Raw genomic sequence first — 21,491 nt, forward strand, 5'->3', positions numbered from 1 at the left:
GGACTGACTCTGATAACTGACCTCATGCCTTCAGCATTCACACCAAATACATAGAATAACATAGTTGTGAATGCCTTCAGCATAACTCCTGGTGACATACTTGTAATAATGAAATCAAATCACTAGAACACTCAAAGAATGTGTCTCACTTTCTTCTGTTTGTGTCTGTCTGTCTCTCCACCTGTCTGTCTGTCCGTCCACCTGTCTGTCTTTCAGAGAAGAGCCAGCAGGAGGCGTTGGAGTATTTCACCAAACAGATGAATGACGCTCATCACGGAGGCTGGAGCACCAAGATGGACTGGATCTTCCACACCATCAGACATATGCCCAACGAACACTGACAGACACACACACACACACACACACACACACACACACACACACACACACACACACACACACAACACACACAGGAAGCAGATTGTCTGGAGTTACGCTGCGGTTGAAAATCATGGCTGTAGCAGATGAAACAGAAAATACTTTGTAGAAAGATCAACAATGGTGACAAGTAAGAGCAGGGATTAATTATCTTTGAGCAACATGATGAAACAAAATATAGGTCCGTGGTTCAAGGCCAGATTTATAGGAACGAAACTTATCGCCAGCTGCACTTTGTCAACTTCTCTTCAAGTTCTCTTCAAAGTATGAAAAAGTCCCAAAACGGGGTCTCAGAGAATCCTCGCAGAGTCAGATGTGAAAAAGAAGTTTTAATGTGCACAAAAGATAACACAGAAAAACCTTGAGCAAGTACCGGTAAGCTTGCTCAAGATTCCTTTGTCTAGCTTCGCCTTATATCATCCAACAGAGAGACCCTCCTTCTTAGGAGTGCTCCAATGATCACCTTCAGATCATGCGTGTAAAACTTCAATTGGCTACTTTTTAGGCCTAAGACCACCTCTTTTGGGGATTTTCCACTAGATGAAGTCATTTAGCTGATCTTGCATTTTGAATGCCTGGGCTATACAGCGGCGGGCCATCTGCAACTGCTGCGGGTGCAATAGTGGTAGGCCGTCTGTGGCTGCTTGCGACTGTATAGCGGCAGACTATCTGTGGATGTCTGCAGCTACACAGCGGCAACCGAGGACTGCAAGAGGGGGGAGAGTCCATGTGTAGCAGTGAGGAAGGCAGCTGCAGGAAGCACAAAGACAGAGAAAGTCTGTGACTCCCACCAGGCAGACACATTGACATCTCCTATCTTTATCACTTTGATACACGTTGTATATGTCCCCATAATTCAATTAAAAACCAGATTTATCATATTTTGCTACAACAAACGATGAGGTGGAACTGTTACTGAAAGGTCTGTACCTAACCAATTAGACTGTCGTGTAACGGAAATGCTGCAGTAGTATGGATGCGAAGTGTAAGCCCCAGTAGTGTGGAAACCAGGCATGAAATGTCCCTAGTAGTGACGAGAGGCGCAAACACTCCAGTAGTGTGGATGCCAGGTATCAACGCCCCAATAGTGTGGACAGGAGGCGTAAACGCAGCAAAAGATCCATCCATCTTCGGCCGCTTTTCCGGGGTCCGGTTGCGGGGCCAGTAGCTCCATTTTAACCCAAACCTAACCCTTCCCTTTCCCGAGCCACATTAACCAGCTCCTGACTGGGGGATCCCGAGGTTTTCCCAAGCCAGATTAGAGATATAACCCCTCCACCTAGTCCTGGACCTTCCCTGAGGCCTCCTCCCAGCTGGACCTCCCTCCACCTAGTCCTGGGTCTTCCCCGAGGCCTCCTCCCAGCTGGACCTCCCTCCACCTAGTCCTGGGCCTTCCTGAGGCCTCCTCCCAGCTGGACCTCCCTCCACCTAGTCCTGGGTCTTCCCCGAGGCCTCCTCCCAGCTGGACCTCCCTCCACCTAGTCCTGGGCCTTCCCCGAGGCCTCCTCCCAGCTGGACCTCCCTCCACCTAGTCCTGGGCCTTCCCCGAGGCCTCCTCCCAGCTGGACCTCCCTCCACCTAGTCCTGGGCCTTCCCCGAGGCCTCCTCCCAGCTGGACCTCCCTCCACCTAGTCCTGGGCCTTCCCCGAGGCCTCCTCCCAGCTGGACGTCCCTCCATCTAGTCCTGGGTCTTCCCCGAGGCCTCCTCCCAGCTGGACCTCCCTCCACCTAGTCCTGGGCCATCCCTTCCTCCCAGCTGGACGTCCCTCCACCTAGTCCTGGGTCTTCCCGAGGCCTCCTCCCAGCTGGACCTCCCTCCACCTAGTCCTGGGTCTTCCCAGAGGCCTCCTCCCAGCTGGACCTCCCTCCACCTAGTCCTGGGTCTTCCCAGAGGCCTCCTCCCAGCTGGACCCTGGATCTCGTTCTTTCAGTCATGACCCAGCCTTCATGACCATAGGTGATGGTAGGAACGAAAACTGACCGGTAGATCAAGAGGGTTAGACAATCCATGACTAGCACAGAAGTCCAACAGTGAACATCCACTTGGGTTTAGATCAGGGAGGCCGTTCCTCCCAATCACACCTCTCCAAGTGTCTCCATCATTGCCCCCAGCAGAACTATCGAGTCCCCCACTTGAGCCCCATGCAGGACTCCATTCAGGGTCTCCAAGAAGGCCGAATACTCCAAACATTTGTTTGGTGCATATGCACAAACAGTCAGAGTCCCCCCCCCCCCCCCCTCCCCACCAACCTGCAGACGTAGAGAGGTGACCCTCTCCTCCCCTGGGGTGAACTCCAACGTAGCGGCGCTCAGCCGGGGGCTTGTGAGTATCGCCACACCCGCCCGGCGCCTCACACCCTGGTCAACTCCGCAGAAGAAAAGAGTCCAACCCCTATCCAGGAGTATGTTTCCAGAGCCGAGACTGTGCGTAGAGGTAAGCCCCACCAGATCTAACCGGTAGCGCTCCACCTCCTGCACCAGTTCCGGCTGCTTCCCCCACAGAGAGGTGACGTTCCACGTCCCCAGAGTCCTTCGAGGCCCCTGACCTTCACTGCCACCCAACCCCAAGGGTTCCTCCCACAGGTAATGGGCCCGTGGGATGGAGGAGCCACGTTGCTTCTTCAGGCTGTGCCCGGCTGGCTCTGTGGCAAACCCGACTACCAGGCGCTCGTAGATGAGCCCTCCATCTGGGCCTGGCTCCAGACGGGGACCCGGGGCTTCCTCCGGGTAGGATAACTCTACCCCTTCCTCGTTGAATCATAGGGTTTTTTAACCATTCTTTGTCTGGCCCCTCATCTGAGACGACTTTGCCATGGAAGACCCTACCAGGAGCACCGGGCACCAGACAACCCAGCCCTCAGGTTCATATGGACACAGAAACCTCTCCACCACGATAAGGTGATGGTTCCCAGAGAAGCAGCAGAAGATATTTCTCTTTAACCAAACCGTAGCAGTGGGGATGCAGCCTGGTTGTTTACTGCACTACTGTGAGGATGATGAAGGTGTCTGTTGTAGATTTTAGCATCACAACGTGTTGGTGGTGGGATGGTTGTCATAGCAACATGAATCTCAGGGTCACAGGTAGTTGAGGAGGCCAAAGGCATGCTGGGGAAAGACGACAACGATGATGATGTCATAAATGTCTTCCAGTCGGTGCTACAGTTAGCCTGTTAGCTCTTATCAAAAGAAAAAAAAAACTTTATTACTGTAGCAATTGAACTTTATTGAGAAGCAGCTGTAAGTTTATAAAGTGTTTGAATGAGGCCAGCTTTATTGAAACCAGCAGCGTGAACACTGGTCGCTGTGAGAGCAATAAAACCTACGATCACTGAGCAACACTTTGATAATCAGGAGTTCTGACCAATAGGAGGGCAGAGCTGATGGCTGTGGGTGGAGCCACATGACCAAACCAACCAATCAGGTTTCTGTGGAAGTTTAAAAGCACAAAAAACTGTGAAGGCTGAGTTTACGAACTGAAAACAGTCGAGTTTAAACTATTGATCAGACTTCTGTCACTTTTCATCAGAAAATGTTTGAAAGTTTAAAACTTTGTATGAAGTTAAAATACAGTTTTCTTACTGAAATAATACGACTTTTTACTCTCAGACTTCTCAACATATTACAGCCTGTTGTTCTTAATATTAGGTCTTAATATTTCAAACATTGTCTTTTACTCTCAAGATCTTTTGACTTTGTAAGTTTATAAAACTGTGGTTTTATTCGGATAGTTACTTTAATAATCTGAGACGTTGTCTTTTCTCCGACACTAATAATATTTTAGAGTAATATGAGACTTTATGAAGAACTAGAAACTAATTTCTGTTTTAGTTTCCTCCACAGATTTATATTTTGGTTTTAAAATCTCTCACAGCTGGAGACAGATGCAAGTCTTTACTCTAATACTTTTTAATTTTAAAGTGCTTAAATTAATCTGAACTTAAATCAGGGATCAAAGTCTTTTTGAGACAATCTGAACCAATCAGCTGCCTGCGTTGTCCAATCAGCCAGCTAGTGTTTGCTAGTGTGTTAGCTTAGCTTAGCTGGAGCAATGAATGGTGGGTAGTTTAGTTAGCGTAGCATTTTAAGTTTAAGCCCCGCCCCCTGCTGCATGATGATCAATTGATTTGTGACTTCATTGACTGTGCTGGTTGCCATAGTGACTGAATGTGTTTGTTTCCATGTGATTAATGTTATTGACTGATGTTAAATTAGAGCTGTCAATCCATCCAAAGATTTAATCGCGATAAATTTCAAATTTATTAACAGAAACATCAAAAATACTAAAAAAAACGTTGGGAAAAGAAATGTGTTAACTCGTTATCACCGTGTTGATTTTAACAGCCCTAAATTAAACTGATGTATTGATTGATGATTGGTTGATGTTTTTAACAGTAACTGCAGCTGACTTTTTTAATGTTTTGATTTGTGATTGTTGATCCTGTATTGAACAGGCTTGGCCAATCACAGGGCCTGTAGCCTCTCTGGGGGCGGAGCCTGTGGTGTGACATCACACCGCGTTTAAAGAAGCACTTATTGATCTCTGACTGTCGGTGTTTTATCATGATGATCGTTTTTTTTCTAAATAAATGCTGGAGATGTGCACTGGATGCTGCTGTGACAAAACTTTGAATTACAACTGAGTTCTTGAAATATCACATTTGTTTTAATAAAATCTGAAATATTAAAACCTATTGCTCCTCAACATTTCTACCACGCTGGTCTCAAAACATTTTGGCGTTACTCTCGTAGTAGACCTTCAAGATATAGCAAGGTAATATTACAACATGTATGTAATGTACTGCAACTTGTGTTGTGTGAAAGTGTCACTGAAGATGATCCGCTGCCAGAAACTGGTTGGTTAAATACAATACAATCATTTCTTCAATTAAAATTATGTTAAACAGAGTCAATGTGTAAAAAACTCAAATATTATTTTCAAGGCCTAAAAAGGAAAAACATCCTGAGTGAAGTTTCCTTAAAGGGTAAAAAACATCTTCAAAAACAGTTTGTCAGAGTCTAGTTTATTGTAGTTAAAATATTTCACTCCATCAGAAATATACAAATCAAACTGACATCAAAGATATTGTTAAAATAAATGATCTTAAAGCTGAGCTATAAGTGTCTGTAACATATTGATTTAACACAGTAACGAATCACATCACTGTAGATGAAGCAGAATGCAGAATAGACCTCTAACTGAGGACAGGGACAACCTTAAAATGCAGATACCAAGTTATTAAAACTGAACTGAACTGGTCTGACTGTTGGGAGTCTGGATCAACAAAGTTAATTTCAGGATAAAGCCTTTCTTTCTGTCTGTGCTGTTGTTCTCAGACGGAGATACACTTGTAAGAGCCAATGAGGTTTAACCTTATATCAGCTAATTTAAATAGCTCAAATTACTGTGTTTTGTCAACAGTTAACTTCATGTAATACTGTATGTGGTGTGTTCTTTTGAACCAGTCCCTTCCTGAGACTATTCAGCAGAGCCAGCATTGCTGCATCCAGAGCTCAGTGCCCCCCGAGATCATTGTGATTGGTTTAAAGAAATGCAAACAACCCAGAGCTATCTGTTGTCCCAGAATGCATCTGTGGTGTAGCCAGACCTTCCTCCACAGTGCTGTGGAGACTAGAAGGTAGGATAAGCCTTTTTAAACTGGTCTGAACTGGTCTGAACTGGTTTTGAACCAGGAATCTGACCGCAGGTCTTCCTCCTGTAGAAGATTAATGCAGCCAGAGATAAGACCAGACCCAGGATCAGTCCTGATGCCACGATGATGAGCTTGTTCCTCTGAAACTCCAGCATGGACAGGTCTGAGGACAGACAGGGAGAGAGACAGACAGGTGAGCAGACAGACAGGTAGAGATGTTTTTTGTCAGTTGACACTTTAATAAAACCAGCCTGTTCTCATAAAGCATTAGTACATATATCTCTGGAAAGTAAAGCTCTGTTATTGGTATGTGTTCCACTTATTTATTACTATCAGCAGCAGGTTGACTGCTGCTGTATAAGAGTGTAAAGATCCTCATAGGGAGGAGGTCGGGGGGGATATTTGGCTCCTAAAACACAAGACTTTCACCCAGGAAACAGGTGATCATGTCCTGGAGAAGTTAAGGAGAAAACACAAGACTTTCACCGTAATTACTTAGGACATAATACGAATTGTTGATAATGAATTATCATTATTATTCTATTCTAACCTTTGGCCTTCCTCTTGTAGAAGAAGAATGCAGTTAGCGCCAGACCCAGGATCAGTCCTGAGGCTCCAAAGGCGATCTTGTTCCTCTCAGAATCAGACTTGGACAGGTCTGAGGACAGACAGGAAGAGAGACAGACAGGTGAGCAGACAGACATGTACAGACACAGAAAACTGTTCTGAACAGGTTTTAAATCAGGAGCTCTGTTCTGACCTCGGGCCTTCCTCTTGTAGTAGAGGAATCCAGCCAGAAAGACCACCAGACCCAGGATCAGTCCTGAGGCTCCGATGAGGATTTTGTTTCTGTCAGTCTTAGACATAGACTGGTCTGAGGACAGACAGACAGACAGGTGAGCAGAGAGACACACAGGTAGAGAGACAGTCAAGTGGAGGGACAAACAGGTAAAGACAGACAGGTGGAGAGAGAGACAGGTAGAGAGACAGACCGGTAGAGAGACAGACAGGTATTTACCCCAGTCAGTAATCAGAGGAGCTTTCAGGCTGGCGTGTTCCACCATACAGGAGATCTTCTCTCCAGACCTGCTGACACAAACCAGACATCAGAACCAGAACCAGAACCTGAACCTGGACCAGAACCTGGACGAAACTAAGGTGTCAGAGAAGCGTTGAAAGCACTCGGATGTGTAACAAAAGTGGACCAAACAAGTGTACAATGCTACAAGGTGTTTTGAATCAACTCGTACAACATATTAGGTCCAAACTTTATAAAACACACAAGAACAGAGAAAATGTCTTCATTCTTTAGCAAACAGCTCAGGGAAAAGGTTTGAGAGATCTATGAAACTATCGTTTTTAGGAAACCTGTTTAAAGACACGTGGCCAATAATGTGACTTGTGTTGCTGCATTTTGGTTTGTTTCACCAACTCATCAACTGATCAGGACCAGAGCAAACAGTGGGGTGTGAAATGGAAGTAAATGGCTGAAACATGCTGCAATGTAGAATGAATGTCCTTAGTCCGAACCAAATGAACCAAACTTCAGATGTAAAGGCACCCTGAGAAAGAAGGCTCCTGGACCTGGACCAAACTGGATCTTTCTGGACCTGGGGCCTAATTTATAAAGTTATGTATCACCGTGTTTGAGATGAGTCTTCTGGAGATAGACTGAACTGGACCTGAAGTTACCTGAAGGTGACTCACCTGGGCGTGTACTCCAGGTGAGAGTGGATCTGGTAGTACCAATCACCGTCTGCCAGCTCATCAGTGTACGTGACATCAGAGGTGACTTCCTGTCCGTCTCTGATCCAGGTCACTCTGATCTGTTTGGGGTAGAAGTCGTAGACACTGCAGACCAACATGGCTGGATGTTTACCCCCGGGGGGCGCCATAGAGTGGAGTCTGACATATGGCTCAGCTGAAACACATTGTTGGTGTTTAAATATGTACTATTGATATTTCTCTAATTTAAAGAAACAGAATCATCAGGAGTTGTAATGACAGAGTTTATCCAGCAGGTGGAGACAGAGAGCTTTATAAAACAACCCCAGATGATCTTGGGAGGATTGTTGGGTCTCTGTGAATTAAACATGGTCTAGATCTACACTATTTGTAAAGTGTCCTGAGATAACTGGTGTCTATTTCTGAATATTTGACTATATAAATACAATTGATTTATAATTGAATTGAACACTGAAGGTTTTTCCTTTTTGTCAGTTTCAAATGTGCAAATAAATAAATATGATACACTGTCATTGAGCTGATGTTGATTCACTGAATTAATAAATCAGATGATGATGTTGGATGTTACAGAAACACTAACTCACCTGATTTAATCAGAACATTCTGGTAGTCAATATCAATGTTGTGTTTGCAGTATCTCTCCTTCTGAGCTCTCATCTGAGCCAGAACTGAAGGATCTTTGTTAAAGCGCTCAGCCTGTTTCACTCCGTACTCAGTGTATCCAACAAACTTCCCCAAACTGCTGCTGAACCTGATGATCTCCATCTTGTTGAAATATAAAGACCTGATGTACTCGATGTCCTTCAGATCAGACGAGTTAAAGTCACAACGGTCCGTGTTGTAATACAGATATCCATCTGAAGAAGAAAACACAGACACAATATGATCAGAGTATTGATTCGTGATCAGAGTATTGATCCTACCTGCTGTGTAGAGGCTGATGAAGTATAAACAGTATAAAGTGTGTAGTATTGATTCGTGATCAGAGTATTGATCCTACCTGCTGTGTAGAGGCTGATGAAGTATAAACAGTATAAAGTGTGTAGTATTGATCAGTGATCAGAGTATTGATCCTACCTGCTGTGTAGAGGCTGATGAAGTATAAACAGTATAAAGTGTGTAGTATTGATCAGTGATCAGAGTATTGATCCTACCTGCTGTGTAGAGGCTGATGAAGAGCAGGGAGACCCTGAGAAAGGATGAAGCCATGTTCCTCTGTTCTCTTAACAAACACTGACTCAGTGTCACTGAGAGCTGATCTAAAAACCAGAGGACATGATCACATGACCTGCAGCATCCAATCATATCCAACCATCACCTGTTACCAGGCAGACAACTCAGACTACAGGCTGCTGATGGAGCAGAAACACAGTGAACTCTGGCACACTGGAAACTAATCTAAGTCATCTAAGTTAACATTATAATTATTATCATGATTAATGACTATTACAGAGGTGGCCATCAGGGCCAGCAAGACCTTCTCCACTTGACGATGTTGTCAATAGGCATATTCTTGAGCCAATCAAACTTTGAGTTTGTCCTGTTTGGCGTATTCTTTGACAGGACAGAATAAGAGTGATCTGCAGTTTCAGGTTAAGACGTCATTTCTTTAGGGGAAGAAGATAAACCCATGAATCATAACTCTGGATAATTTCAAAAGTTATGAACTAATTTTTAAACTAAAAAACCTTCTGAAGATAATTGTATCTGTACTCAGAGCTGGAAACCAACAGTTGGAACATTTACAAGAGTTGAAGTTTTGGTTGGAATACAAATACTGCAGTAAGTCTAGAAAGAGTTTCAGAATAATCACCAACTGTGCACCAACACACAGCTTTTCTGGCAGCTCTGAGGTAATTTGTCTGTGCTGGTTGTGGATGTTGGAGGAGAGGTATGTGGATGTCTCCAGTGACAGATTGTAATCTTACTTCCCAGACTGAGCGAGTTTCAAAACCTGTTCAACAGCTCAGCTCACCTAAAAATATGTCTGTGCCTTTACTCTAATGAAAACACGCTCATATAATCCTCTCTGATGTCACACAGACTCTTAACTGGGATGGAACTAGAGAGCAGAGTGACTCCTGTATGTAAACATTAGTAACCAGATGTTGGTATGAACTCCTCTGCTGCCGACACAGTTTCTACACTTTCGATGACAGGAAGACATCTAGGATTCAGGAGAAAAACTTCAGATCTTCACACTCAGAAACAACTCATTTATCTTCCCAAATTATGTTGGAAAAACATTCTCACATTCAATGCAAGATATGTTACATTTGTGTGCAAATGTCTGAACTAAAACGGCGCTTTGAGAGCACAGACCTTGGCCAAGGCCAATGCAGCATCCGCGTGCTCCTCGATGGTCCCATTTCCGAGTAGAGAAGTCATTCTTTTGAATGCGTTGTGTTTATGAGCTTGAAGTTGTAACGTGGAAACAACATGGATGGCAGCCTGCAGTGTAGAGTGGTGGCGAGTCGCGGCCATCAGTCAGGGAGACATGAACACGAAGGGAGGGGTCCTGTATCACCCTGAAGGGGTTCAATTTGCATAAACAACCGGCTCAATTCATGTTATCCCTCACATATTTCATCAGATATAAAGAAATAAAGGATTCACTATAGACTGCCTCTGACTATTGTTAATGCCCTAAAATATTACAAAAACACCATAAAGTAAAGTTACGTTGTACTCCAGTATCTCTATGACCTTATTTCAGCTGATTAGTGTCTGATGGACAACATGACTTATATACAGGTTCCTTTAACGGACAGAAAAACAGCAGGATTGATCCATCATAAAACAGAGAAAACAGACAGAATGTATTCATATCTGAACGTTTGTTTATAAAATCAAAAGGACATGAATATAATCAGGCAGATGTAGCCAACAGTCTGACTCTGAGAGAATCTGGAGTAAAACACATAAAATGCATCATAACATATTAACAAAAATACATTGCCAACTATTTTAATGTTTGATTAGTTGTTGGTAAATCACAGAATCACAGTTAATGTCTTCGCCGGTTCCACAGCTGAATGATGGAGATGAACAGGTTGAACTAAAGGAAGTCTACCAAGTTTCATTCACTTCAAATGTAACAAGACAACAATACCTCATATTTTGGCTAACATTTACAGTCGTAAACTTTGAGACATTGGTTCTTCCTGTGGAGTAAACAAGCAGTCTGCCTGAAATCCAAAAGAACAAGAAGAAGAACTTCCATTTGTCACGGACTGACAGCCAATCAGCTACGAGGAACCATCGTGCAATACGTACCTACCTTTTCCGGTTTGGGTGTCACCACTTTTGTTTTGTGCTTTTGCTGTTATGTTCTGTAAAATGTTGAAGTATTTTGATCTTCAGGGCCACCATACAAATATGTAATATTAAAGTGTGAACTTTGAAACATTGGTTCTGTAGATGTTCCTTCCTGTGGGGTCAACGAGCAAAAACACAGATAGTGCCAGGGTGCATTATTCCTAAATCCTAAAATCCGGTCAAACCTGCCAAATCTGCTGTCAACGCCACCTCATAGTATCTGATCAGCTGGTTGGACCAAACACAGTAATAAGCTGGTTGTACCAAATAAAGTAATCAGCTGGTTGTACCAAATAAAGTAATCAGCTGGTTGTTGTACCAAATAAAGTAATCAGCTGGTTAGACCAAACAAAGTAATCAGCTGGTTGTACCAAATAAAGTAATCAGCTGGTTGTTGTACCAAATAAAGTAATCAGCTGGTTGGACCAAACAAAGTCATCAGCTGGTTGTTGTACCAAACAAAGTAATCAGCTGGTTGTACCAAATAAAGTAATCAGCTGGTTGTTGTACCAAATAAAGTAATCAGCTGGTTGTTGTACCAAATAAAGTAATCAGCTGGTTGTTGTACCAAATAAAGTAATCAGCTGGTTGGACCAAACACAGTAATCAGCTGGTTGGACCAAATAAAGTCATCAGCTGGTTGGACCAAACAAAGTAATCAGCTGGTTGGACCAAACACAGTAATCAGCTGGTTGGACCAAATAAAGTAATCAGCTGGTTGGACCAAACAAAGTAATCAGCTGGTTGGACCAAACAAAGTAATCAGCTGGTTGGACCAAATAAAGTAATCAGCTGGTTGGACCAAACAAAGTAATCAGCTGGTTGGACCAAACAAAGTAATCAGCTGGTTGGACCAAATAACGTAATCAGCTGGTTGGACCAAACACAGTAATCAGCTGGTTGTTGGACCAAACAAAGTAATCAGCTGGTTGGACCAAATAACGTAATCAGCTGGTTGGACCAAACACAGTAATCAGCTGGTTGGACCAAACACAGTAATCAGCTGGTTAGACCAAACACAGTAATCAGCTGGTTGGACCAAACACAGTAATCAGCTGGTTAGACCAAACACAGTAATCAGCTGGTTAGACCAAACACAGTAATCAGCTGGTTGGACCAAACAAAGTAATCAGCTGGTTAGACCAAACACAGTAATCAGCTGGTTAGACCAAACAAAGTAATCAGCTGGTTAGACCAAACACAAAAATCAGCTGGTTGAACCAAACAAAGTTTAATCAGACAGTAGAGAAACACAGTAATCAGCTGGTTTACCAAACACAGTAATCATCTGGTTGGACCAAACACAGTAATCAGCTGGTTGGACCAAACAAAGTAATCAGCTGGTTAGACCAAACACAGTAATCAGCTGGTTGGACCAAACACAGTAATCAGCTGGTTGAACCAAACAAAGTAATCAGCTGGTTAGACCAAACACAGTACAGCAAACTATCCAGAACTCCTGCTAATAGAAAACCAGAGCAGAGCGAGTCAATGAGAGGCAGACAATTTTGCTGAAATGAGACTTTAAAAAGTTGGTAACACATCAAGAATAAAACAGAAACTTTATTTCAACATTTTACACAGACAGTAGAGAAATATAACTCTAGTTTACATCGTTCTTCATCCTAATGACATCATCAGCCCCAACCAATCAGCTGTGCTTGTGTCCTTTGATGAAGAAGAAGATTCCAGCGGCCACACCGAGCAGACCGACAGTCACACCAACATCACAGAAAACTGCAGGTCCAATACTGGGCTCTGGGGCTGTCACACCTGGAGACAGAAAAACAGGAACATTAAGCTCCACATCTGGAGACAGAAAAACAGGAACAATAAGCTCCACATCTGGAGACAGAAAAACAGGAACATTAAGCTCCACATCTGGAGACAGAAAAACAGGAACAATAAGCTCCACATCTGGAGACAGAAAAACAGGAACATTAAGCTCCACATCTGGAGACAGAAAAACAGGAACATTAAGCTCCACATCTGGAGAGAGAAAAACAGGAACATTAAGCTCCACATCTGGAGACAGAAAAACAGGAACAATAAGCTCCATATCTGGAGACAGAAAAACAGGAACATTAAGCTCCACATCTGGAGAGAGAAAAACAGGAACATTAAGCTCCACATCTGGAGAGAGAAAAACAGGAACATTAAGCTCCACATCTGGAGACAGAAAAACAGGAACAATAAGCTCCACATCTGGAGACAGAAAAACAGGAACATTAAGCTCCACATCTGGAGACAGAAAAACAGGAACATTAAGCCCCACATCTGGAGACAGAAAAACAGGAACATTAAGCTCCACATCTGGAGACAGAAACATTAAGCTCCACATCTGGAGACAGAAAAACAGGAACATTAAGCTCCACATCTGGAGAGAGAAACATTAAGCTCCACATCTGGAGACAGAAACATTAAGCTCCACATCTGGAGACAGAAACATTAAGCTCCACATCTGGAGACAGAAACATTAAGCTCCACATCTGGAGACAGAACAGCTGTAGTTTGATGGTTAATGAGCTGACTGTATTTAGTGTGAGTGTAAATAAAGTTGTTTGACCCCAGATTCTGGTCAGTGGTTGGTTAATGAGCTGATTGTATTTAGTGTGAGTGTAAATAAAGTTGTCTGACCCCAGATTCTGGTCAGTGGTTGGTTAATGAGCTGATTGTATTTAGTGTGAGTGTAAATAAAGTTGTCTGACCCCAGATTCTGGTCAGTGGTTGGTTAATGAGCTGATTGTATTTAGTGTGAGTGTAAATAAAGTTGTCTGACCCCAGATTCTGGTCAGTGGTTGGTTAATGAGCTGATTGTATTGAGTGTGAGTGTAAATAAAGTTTTCTGACCCCAGATTCTGGTCAGTGATTGGTTAATGAGGTGATTGTATTTAGTGTGAGTGTAAATAAAGTTGTCTGACCCCAGATTCTGGTCAGTGGTTGGTTAATGAGCTGATTGTATTTAGTGTGAGTGTAAATAAAGTTGTCTGACCCCAGATTCTGGTCAGTGATTGGTTAATGAGCTGATTGTATTTAGTGTGAGTGTAAATAAAGTTGTCTGACCCCAGATTCTGGTCAGTGGGTGGTTAATGAGCTGATTGTATTTAGTGTGAGTGTAAATAAAGTTGTCTGACCCCAGATTCTGGTCAGTGGGTGGTCCAGGGCCAGATGGTTGACTGTACAGCTGTAGATGTCTCCCAGCTGTGGGATGAACTCCAGTCTGGAGAACTGGTTGAAGGAACCATCTTTGTTGGGGTAGGGAACGTTGGTGCTGCTTCCTTCGGTGATGATGTGACAGGAGCAGGATAGAAACCAGTCACATAACAGATGAGGGTGTTCTTTGTCCGAGGAGTCTTTGGTGTAGACCATCAGACTGGAAGGAGCATCTGGACACAGAACAGACCAAACACAGCTCATAACTAGATGTTCTATGATGTATAAATAATGTAAAAACCCGAGGGTTCCCCCCTTCCTCTAATCCGACCCACAGGAGAGTTTAATAGCCACGGAGTGGTTGCAGGAAATGTGTCCTCACATCTAAACCCGAGAAGGTAACGGACTGGTTTTAAACAGCATCTGGAATGTAACAATAAAATAATAGATAATAAACACAGCTGCTCTCTCATCTCTATTGTTATTAATCCCAGAAATCTTGTTTAATGTTCTATGATGTCCTAAATAATGCTAAAATTCCCCCCGGGGGCATCCTGGCTGCATCCGCAGCCTCCCCGTCCTCAGCGCCCGTTACATCCCGAACCCATGCTGTGATGTTCATACGCACACAGAGGTCAGGATCCGGTATAGGAGACTGCACTACTCAGTATGACACGATGTGCCCTGCTATGACATGAACTTCCACGAAACCTTCAAAGTCAATGTGACTTCTAATGTGACTGTTATCTCACTGTTCATCACGCCCCCCAAACCCCGTCAGAAGGCCTACCAAGAGTCTGGGTCTGCCGAGGTTTCTTCCTAAAAGGGAGTTTGTCCTCGCCACTGTCGCAATAGCCACTGCTAATGCTTGCTCTTGGGGAATTACTGTAATTGTTGGGCTTTTGGAATTTATAGAGTGTGGTCTAGACCTACTCTATCTGTAAAGTGTCTCGAGAAACTTTTGTTAAATTGATACTATAAATAAAATTGAATTGAAAATTGAATTGAATAGATATGAGGATGTATTTCCTGCCAACACTAGGGGGCGCTGAGTTATGAAACACTCCTGTGGGTCAGATTAGATGGGGGACAAATGACCGATAAAGTGACAGAGTTTATATTTAATATATATTTACCGAGCTCCACTGGAGGGTGTTTAAGAGCCTGGAGAATGACTTTCAGGTTCGCTCTGCAGATCTGTTGATCAGCCACAGCTGTTTCATAACATCCTGGGCAGGTGATATGATCTATGAAACTGGGCTGAGGCTCCACTCCTCTCTTGTTGATGAAGTCTGCGTACCAGACCTCTTCTCCGTCCAGTCCATACATGTCATCTCCATCAGAGTCTGAACAGCCGCTGATTTTAAGGTCCCCATGTCGGTCTGAAGAGGAACCAGAGACAGAAGGATCAGCTGCTGAAACATGGACTGTTTGTTAGTTGGGTGAATGAAATAGACTGCTCCAGAGTTGGTTTGAAAGTGTGATTATTGAGCAAGAGAACACCTCTTCATGGAGATCTTGGTATGGAGGCTTATACCGAAGTTTATACGTTACCATGGTAACTATGGCTGCTGCTCTGACCATTCTGCTACGTTGAATTTAAATAGTCTTTGTGTCCATTTTATTTCTCTGCAACACAACTAAAGGGTGGTGGGGTAAGATCCAGAGACAAAGGAGCGATTGTTAGAAAATGTTTTTATTCTTGTGTGTACAGGTGTAGATTTTGGGGGTATGCAGGATACCCCCCCCATATTCAGAAGAGATAGATTTGTACCCCTCAAAAGATATGAAACAACTCACTCCCCAAAAGAAGTTAAACAGGAACTTTGTCTACTCAAGACAACAGGAAGTGAAACATAAAGAGATTTATCTAGATTTAAACGTTGGATCTTATTTTCTAACAGATTAGTTATTGAGATGAACATGATTCATAGAAAACATCCAGAAATACGTGACGATGTTTTGAATGTACAGAAAGTTTAGAATAATAATTTCCTTTACATAAATAAAGATGTTTACACCATAAAATGATGCAGAATGCAGGAAATGTTATAATGTTGAAACCAAACTACACACTTCCTCGTTTGTCTCATTAAATGTTCTCTTTGTTCTCCGAGATTTTTAGAGATGAGACGAGTTGAGACAATACCAACCTCAAAACAAGATATCATCTAGATCAGTGGTTCCCAACCTTTTTTCCTTAGCTCATGTCTAAGAAAAGCTGAGATATAATCTAGACAGACCCTAACACTAACAAGATATCATCTAGATAGCCCCTAACCCAAAACAAGATATCATCTAGACAGACCCTAACACTAACAAGATATCATCTAGATAGCCCCTAACCCAAAACAAGATATCATCTAGATAGACCCTAACCCTTAACAAGATATCATCTAGATAGACCCTAACCCAAAACTAGATATCATCTAGATAGACCCTAACCCTTAACAAGATATCATCTAGATAGACCCTAACCCAAAACAAGATATAATCTAGATAGACCCTAACCCTTAACAAGATATCATCTAGATAGACCCTAACCCAAAACTAGATATCATCTAGATAGACCCTAACACTAACAAGATATCATCTAGATAGACCCTAACCCTTAACAAGATATCATCTAGATAGACCCTAACCCAAAACTAGATATCATCTAGATAGACCCTAACCCAAAACTAGATATCATCTAGATAGACCCTAACCCTTAACAAGATATCATCTAGACAGACCCTAACCCTTAACAAGATATCATCTAGATAGACCCTAACCCAAAACTAGATATCATCTAGATAGACCCTAACCCAAAACTAGATATCATCTAGATAGACCCTAACCCTTAACAAGATATCATCTAGATAGACCCTAACCCTTAACAAGATATCATCTAGATAGACCCTAACCCAAAACTAGATGTCATCTAGATAGACCCTAACCCTTAACAAGATATCATCTAGATAGACCCTAACCCAAAACAAGATATCATCTAGATAGACCCTAACCCTTAACAAGATATCATCTAGATAGACCCTAACCCTTAACAAGATATCATCTAGATAGACCCTAACCCAAAACTAGATATCATCTAGATAGACCCTAACCCTTAACAAGATATAATCTAGATAGACCCTAACCCTTAACAAGATATCATCTAGATAGACCCTAACCCTTAACAAGATATCATCTAGATAGACCCTAACCCAAAACAAGATATCATCTAGATAGTCCCTAACCCTTAACAAGATATCATCTAGATAGACCCTAACCCTTAACAAGATATCATCTAGATAGACCCTAACCCAAAACAAGATATCATCTAGATAGACCCTAACCCTTAACAAGATATCATCTAGATAGACCCTAACCCAAAACTAGATATCATCTAGATAGACCCTAACCCTTAACAAGATATCATCTAGATAGACCCTAACCCAAAACAAGATATAATCTAGATAGACCCTAACCCTTAACAAGATATCATCTAGATAGACCCTAACCCAAAACTAGATATCATCTAGATAGACCCTAACACTAACAAGATATCATCTAGATAGACCCTAACCCTTAACAAGATATCATCTAGATAGACCCTAACCCAAAACTAGATATCATCTAGATAGACCCTAACCCTTAACAAGATATCATCTAGATAGACCCTAACCCTTAACAAGATATCATCTTGATAGACCCTAACCCAAAACTAGATATCATCTAGATAGACCCTAACCCTTAACAAGATATCATCTAGATAGACCCTAACCCAAAACAAGATATCATCTAGATAGACCCTAACCCTTAACAAGATATAATCTAGATAGACCCTAACCCTTAACAAGATATCATCTAGATAGACCCTAACCCTTAACAAGATATCATCTAGATAGACCCTAACCCAAAACTAGATATCATATAGATAGACCCTAACCCTTAACAAGATATCGTCTAGATAGACCCTAACCCTTAACAAGATATCATCTAGATAGACCCTAACCCAAAACTAGATATCATATAGATAGACCCTAACCCTTAACAAGATATCATCTAGATAGACCCTAACCCAAAACTAGATATCATCTAGATAGACCCTAACCCTTAACAAGATATCATCTAGATAGACCCTAACCCAAAACTAGATATCATCTAGATAGACCCTAACCCTAACAAGATATCATCTAGATAGCCCCTAACCCAAAGCTCTTCATCTGGTGATAGCAACTAACAATCAGAAACTCAAACTCAACGTCAACACACAAAATCTGACTGAAACATGAGTTTAAATATGACTGAAACATGAGATTAAATATGACTGAAACATGAGATTAAATATGACTGAAACATGAGATTATATCTGACTGAAACTTACCATCAGCTGAGACACAGAGGAGACCGGAGAGGACGAGGACCATCATCATCTTCATCGTCTTCATCTGAAACTGTTGAACGAGTCTGAGACTAACAACAGTCTGAGGAAGACTGACAGGAACTCCAGCAGCAGCTGATCTCTTACACTCTGAGCAGCCAATCAGAGAGCAGAGATGACATGATGTCATCAGTGTCCAGGTAGAGACAGTAAAACAACACATTCAATCACAGTTGATGTAAAGACAGGAACCAATCTGTTTAAGTTTTATATTAATAAGTATGTCATATGTTCTGTGTATAGTTTGAGCCATGAATTACACAATATTAGTTTTTAATCATTTATATAAATATACATGCTCGTCCCCATGGTGATATATGGATGTTTAAGAGTATGTTTTGAGTTTAATAAGATATTTCTCTTCCATTTTAAATTAAACAATGTTTACACCAACATCACCTGTATGAAATGGATGAAATATCAAAATAAAATACTGAATATTTAAATAATATTAGGCATATGTCTGTCCCTGGGGCTATTAAACAGAAGTAGAATGAAGGAATCCAGAAGAACAGCTTGACTTAGTTTGATCTGCTAATCTGCTCATGGGTTAGGTTTTTGGGTTACAACGTAATGCCTGGGTTAGGCGTTACATTTTAACACTAGCACAAGGAGATATATATTGTGTAAATAAAAACACTTAAAGAACCTCTTTAAAGAAAACACATTTGGCTAAGTAAAAACGGTTTAAAAGAGTACCAGAAATAAAAAGTCTGTTAAAAAGACCACTGGACAGGACAGACAGTGGAAAATTAAAACTTTAAATAAAAGGTTACCTCCACACAAGCCCTGGCATCTCTCCCATAGATTTATGAAATAAATGAATATAAATATAAATATAAATATATATATATATATATATATATATATATATATATATATATATATATATAAAGAATATATAAACATACACCATTTAATATTAGTAAATGTAAGTGGTTTTAAAAGAAAGTGCTTCATAAGTAAAAAGTGCCATGAAGTGCCATAAAAAAAATCACACTGTTAGTAGGCGTTCTACAAATGGCATGTGTTTTATCATGTTAAAATCTGAGGTAAGTAATTCCTGTTGTATAATCATAATAAATATTTAGGAAGGAAGATAAAAGTACGATAAAATTATTCAAATACAGTAGAGGCCAAAAGTTTGGACACACCTTCTCATTCAATGTGTTTCCTTTTTATTTTCATGACTATTTACATTGTAGATTCTCACTGAAGGCATCAAAACTATGAATGAACACATATGGAATTATGTACTTAACAAAAAAAAGTGTGAAATAACTGAAAAATGTCTTATATTTTAGATTCTTCAAAGTAGCCACCCTTTGCTTTTTTTTTTAATAAGGGAAATAATTCCACTAAATTAACCCTGACAAGGCACACCTGTGAAGGTAAAACCATTTCAAAATGACTTACCTTTTAAATCTGAAGCCCATTGAGAGAACACCAAAAGGGTTTGCATACTAAAAGAGTTATTTAACAAAAAATGAATACCAAATAATACAAAGGTCAAAAAAGGGTGGCTACTTTGAAGAATCCATAAAATATCTAACCTGTATTTATGGTTTTTAAATAATATAACATGTTATAATATAACATCCCATCATCCCATCCCCTCACCTGGTTTCACCTGGCCCAGCGGTTCTAGATGGGGGCCCGGGGCTTCCTCCGGGCAGGATAACTCTACCCCTTCCTATTTGAATCAAAGGGTTTTTGAACCATTCTTTGTCTGGCTTCTCACCTGAGACCACTTTGCCATGGGAGACCCTACCAGGAGCACCAGGCTCCAGACAACCCAGCCCTCTGGTTCAGAGGGACACAGAAACCTCTCCACCATGATAACCCTCATGCCCTCCTTAAAAAAACGTACTCTCGACACCTTCGAGGCAAAAATGTCCACGCACACAAAACATTATTAAATCATCATATATCAATATTTTTTTCTGCTTTTTTTTCATAAATCACTTAAACAACTTCTAACCTAATCAAAACCACCAAACATTCAATCATTTTCAGGATTTTAACCCTTTAAATGCCAGTTTATGTATTTGAAGTATTTCATTTTTTATTACAAAAAACATAAAAAATATTTTTTTCCATATAATGAATAATATCGAGATGGGGCTTTGGTGGTGATTAGAGGCTTGGATATGTCAAAGATAAGCAACAAAATTAATTTGATTGCATTAGTATTTTTTACATAGTTCCAGATACTCCCCTTGGACACCTTCGAGGCAAAAATTTACATGTCCAAATTATTATATAATATTATATTAAATCATCATATATCAATATTTTTTTCTGCTTTTTTTTCATAAATCACTTTAACAACTTCTAACTTGCTCTAAACTACCAAACATTAATATTATTTTAGGATTTTAACCCTTTAAATGCCCATTTAATTCTTTAAAGCAATTATTATTTATGAAAAACCCAAAAAAACATTAATTATTTTCCATAAAATAAATCATAGGGGAATGGGGCTTTGGTGGGGATTAGAGGCTTGGATATGTCAAAGATAAGCAACAAAACTGATTTGATTTGGATTCTTGATATGGCATATCTCGTGGGCTCTGACATCATGCCGGTCGGAGCTTGAATGTAGCGCAGCGTCTCAGTATTAGATGGAGACCAGACTTGCCCATTCTTTGCTGTCCATTCAAGGTTAGGATGGACAGGATCTTCAGTGTCCTCTCTGCTTTCAGATGAAGGGTTAGAGACACTCACAGAGTTGGAGGACACCAGTGACATTTTGTGTCAGACTCCCGAAACTTGTGTCATCTTCAGATGAGTCCTGCAGTGTGCTGGAAGATAAAGGCTCC

General features: G+C 41.3%; 3 protein-coding genes and 1 pseudogene across 4 annotated transcripts in view; 2 read left to right on the forward strand and 2 right to left on the reverse strand.

Annotated features, from left to right (window-relative positions):
* Positions 1-341, forward strand: part of LOC114545581 (phosphatidylinositol 4,5-bisphosphate 3-kinase catalytic subunit alpha isoform-like) — a 47,900-nt gene extending 47,559 nt beyond the window's left edge. Inside the window, 1 exon segment of the mRNA XM_028563959.1 lies at positions 217-341. Within this exon segment, the coding sequence (XP_028419760.1) occupies positions 217-341 (125 nt within the window).
* mogat3a (monoacylglycerol O-acyltransferase 3a) overlaps positions 1-21,491 on the forward strand; it is a 183,844-nt gene that overhangs the window by 115,281 nt on the left and 47,072 nt on the right. The gene's annotated exons all lie outside the window — the stretch shown is intronic.
* On the reverse strand, positions 5,381-9,036 carry LOC114545766 (H-2 class II histocompatibility antigen, E-S beta chain). The gene is made up of 7 exons (XM_028564273.1): positions 8,930-9,036; positions 8,360-8,632; positions 7,737-7,950; positions 7,048-7,115; positions 6,790-6,903; positions 6,580-6,687; positions 5,381-6,192 (listed from the first exon to the last, which is right to left on the reverse strand). Exons 1-7 carry the CDS (start codon positions 8,982-8,984, stop codon positions 6,008-6,010), a joined length of 1,017 nt encoding a protein of 338 aa, XP_028420074.1. The 5' UTR covers positions 8,985-9,036; the 3' UTR covers positions 5,381-6,007.
* Positions 12,630-18,736, reverse strand: LOC114545770 (HLA class II histocompatibility antigen, DR alpha chain-like; annotated as a pseudogene).

This window comes from Perca flavescens, chromosome 19, assembly GCF_004354835.1.
Source record: "Perca flavescens isolate YP-PL-M2 chromosome 19, PFLA_1.0, whole genome shotgun sequence".
NCBI classification, from domain to species: Eukaryota; Metazoa; Chordata; class Actinopteri; order Perciformes; family Percidae; genus Perca; species Perca flavescens.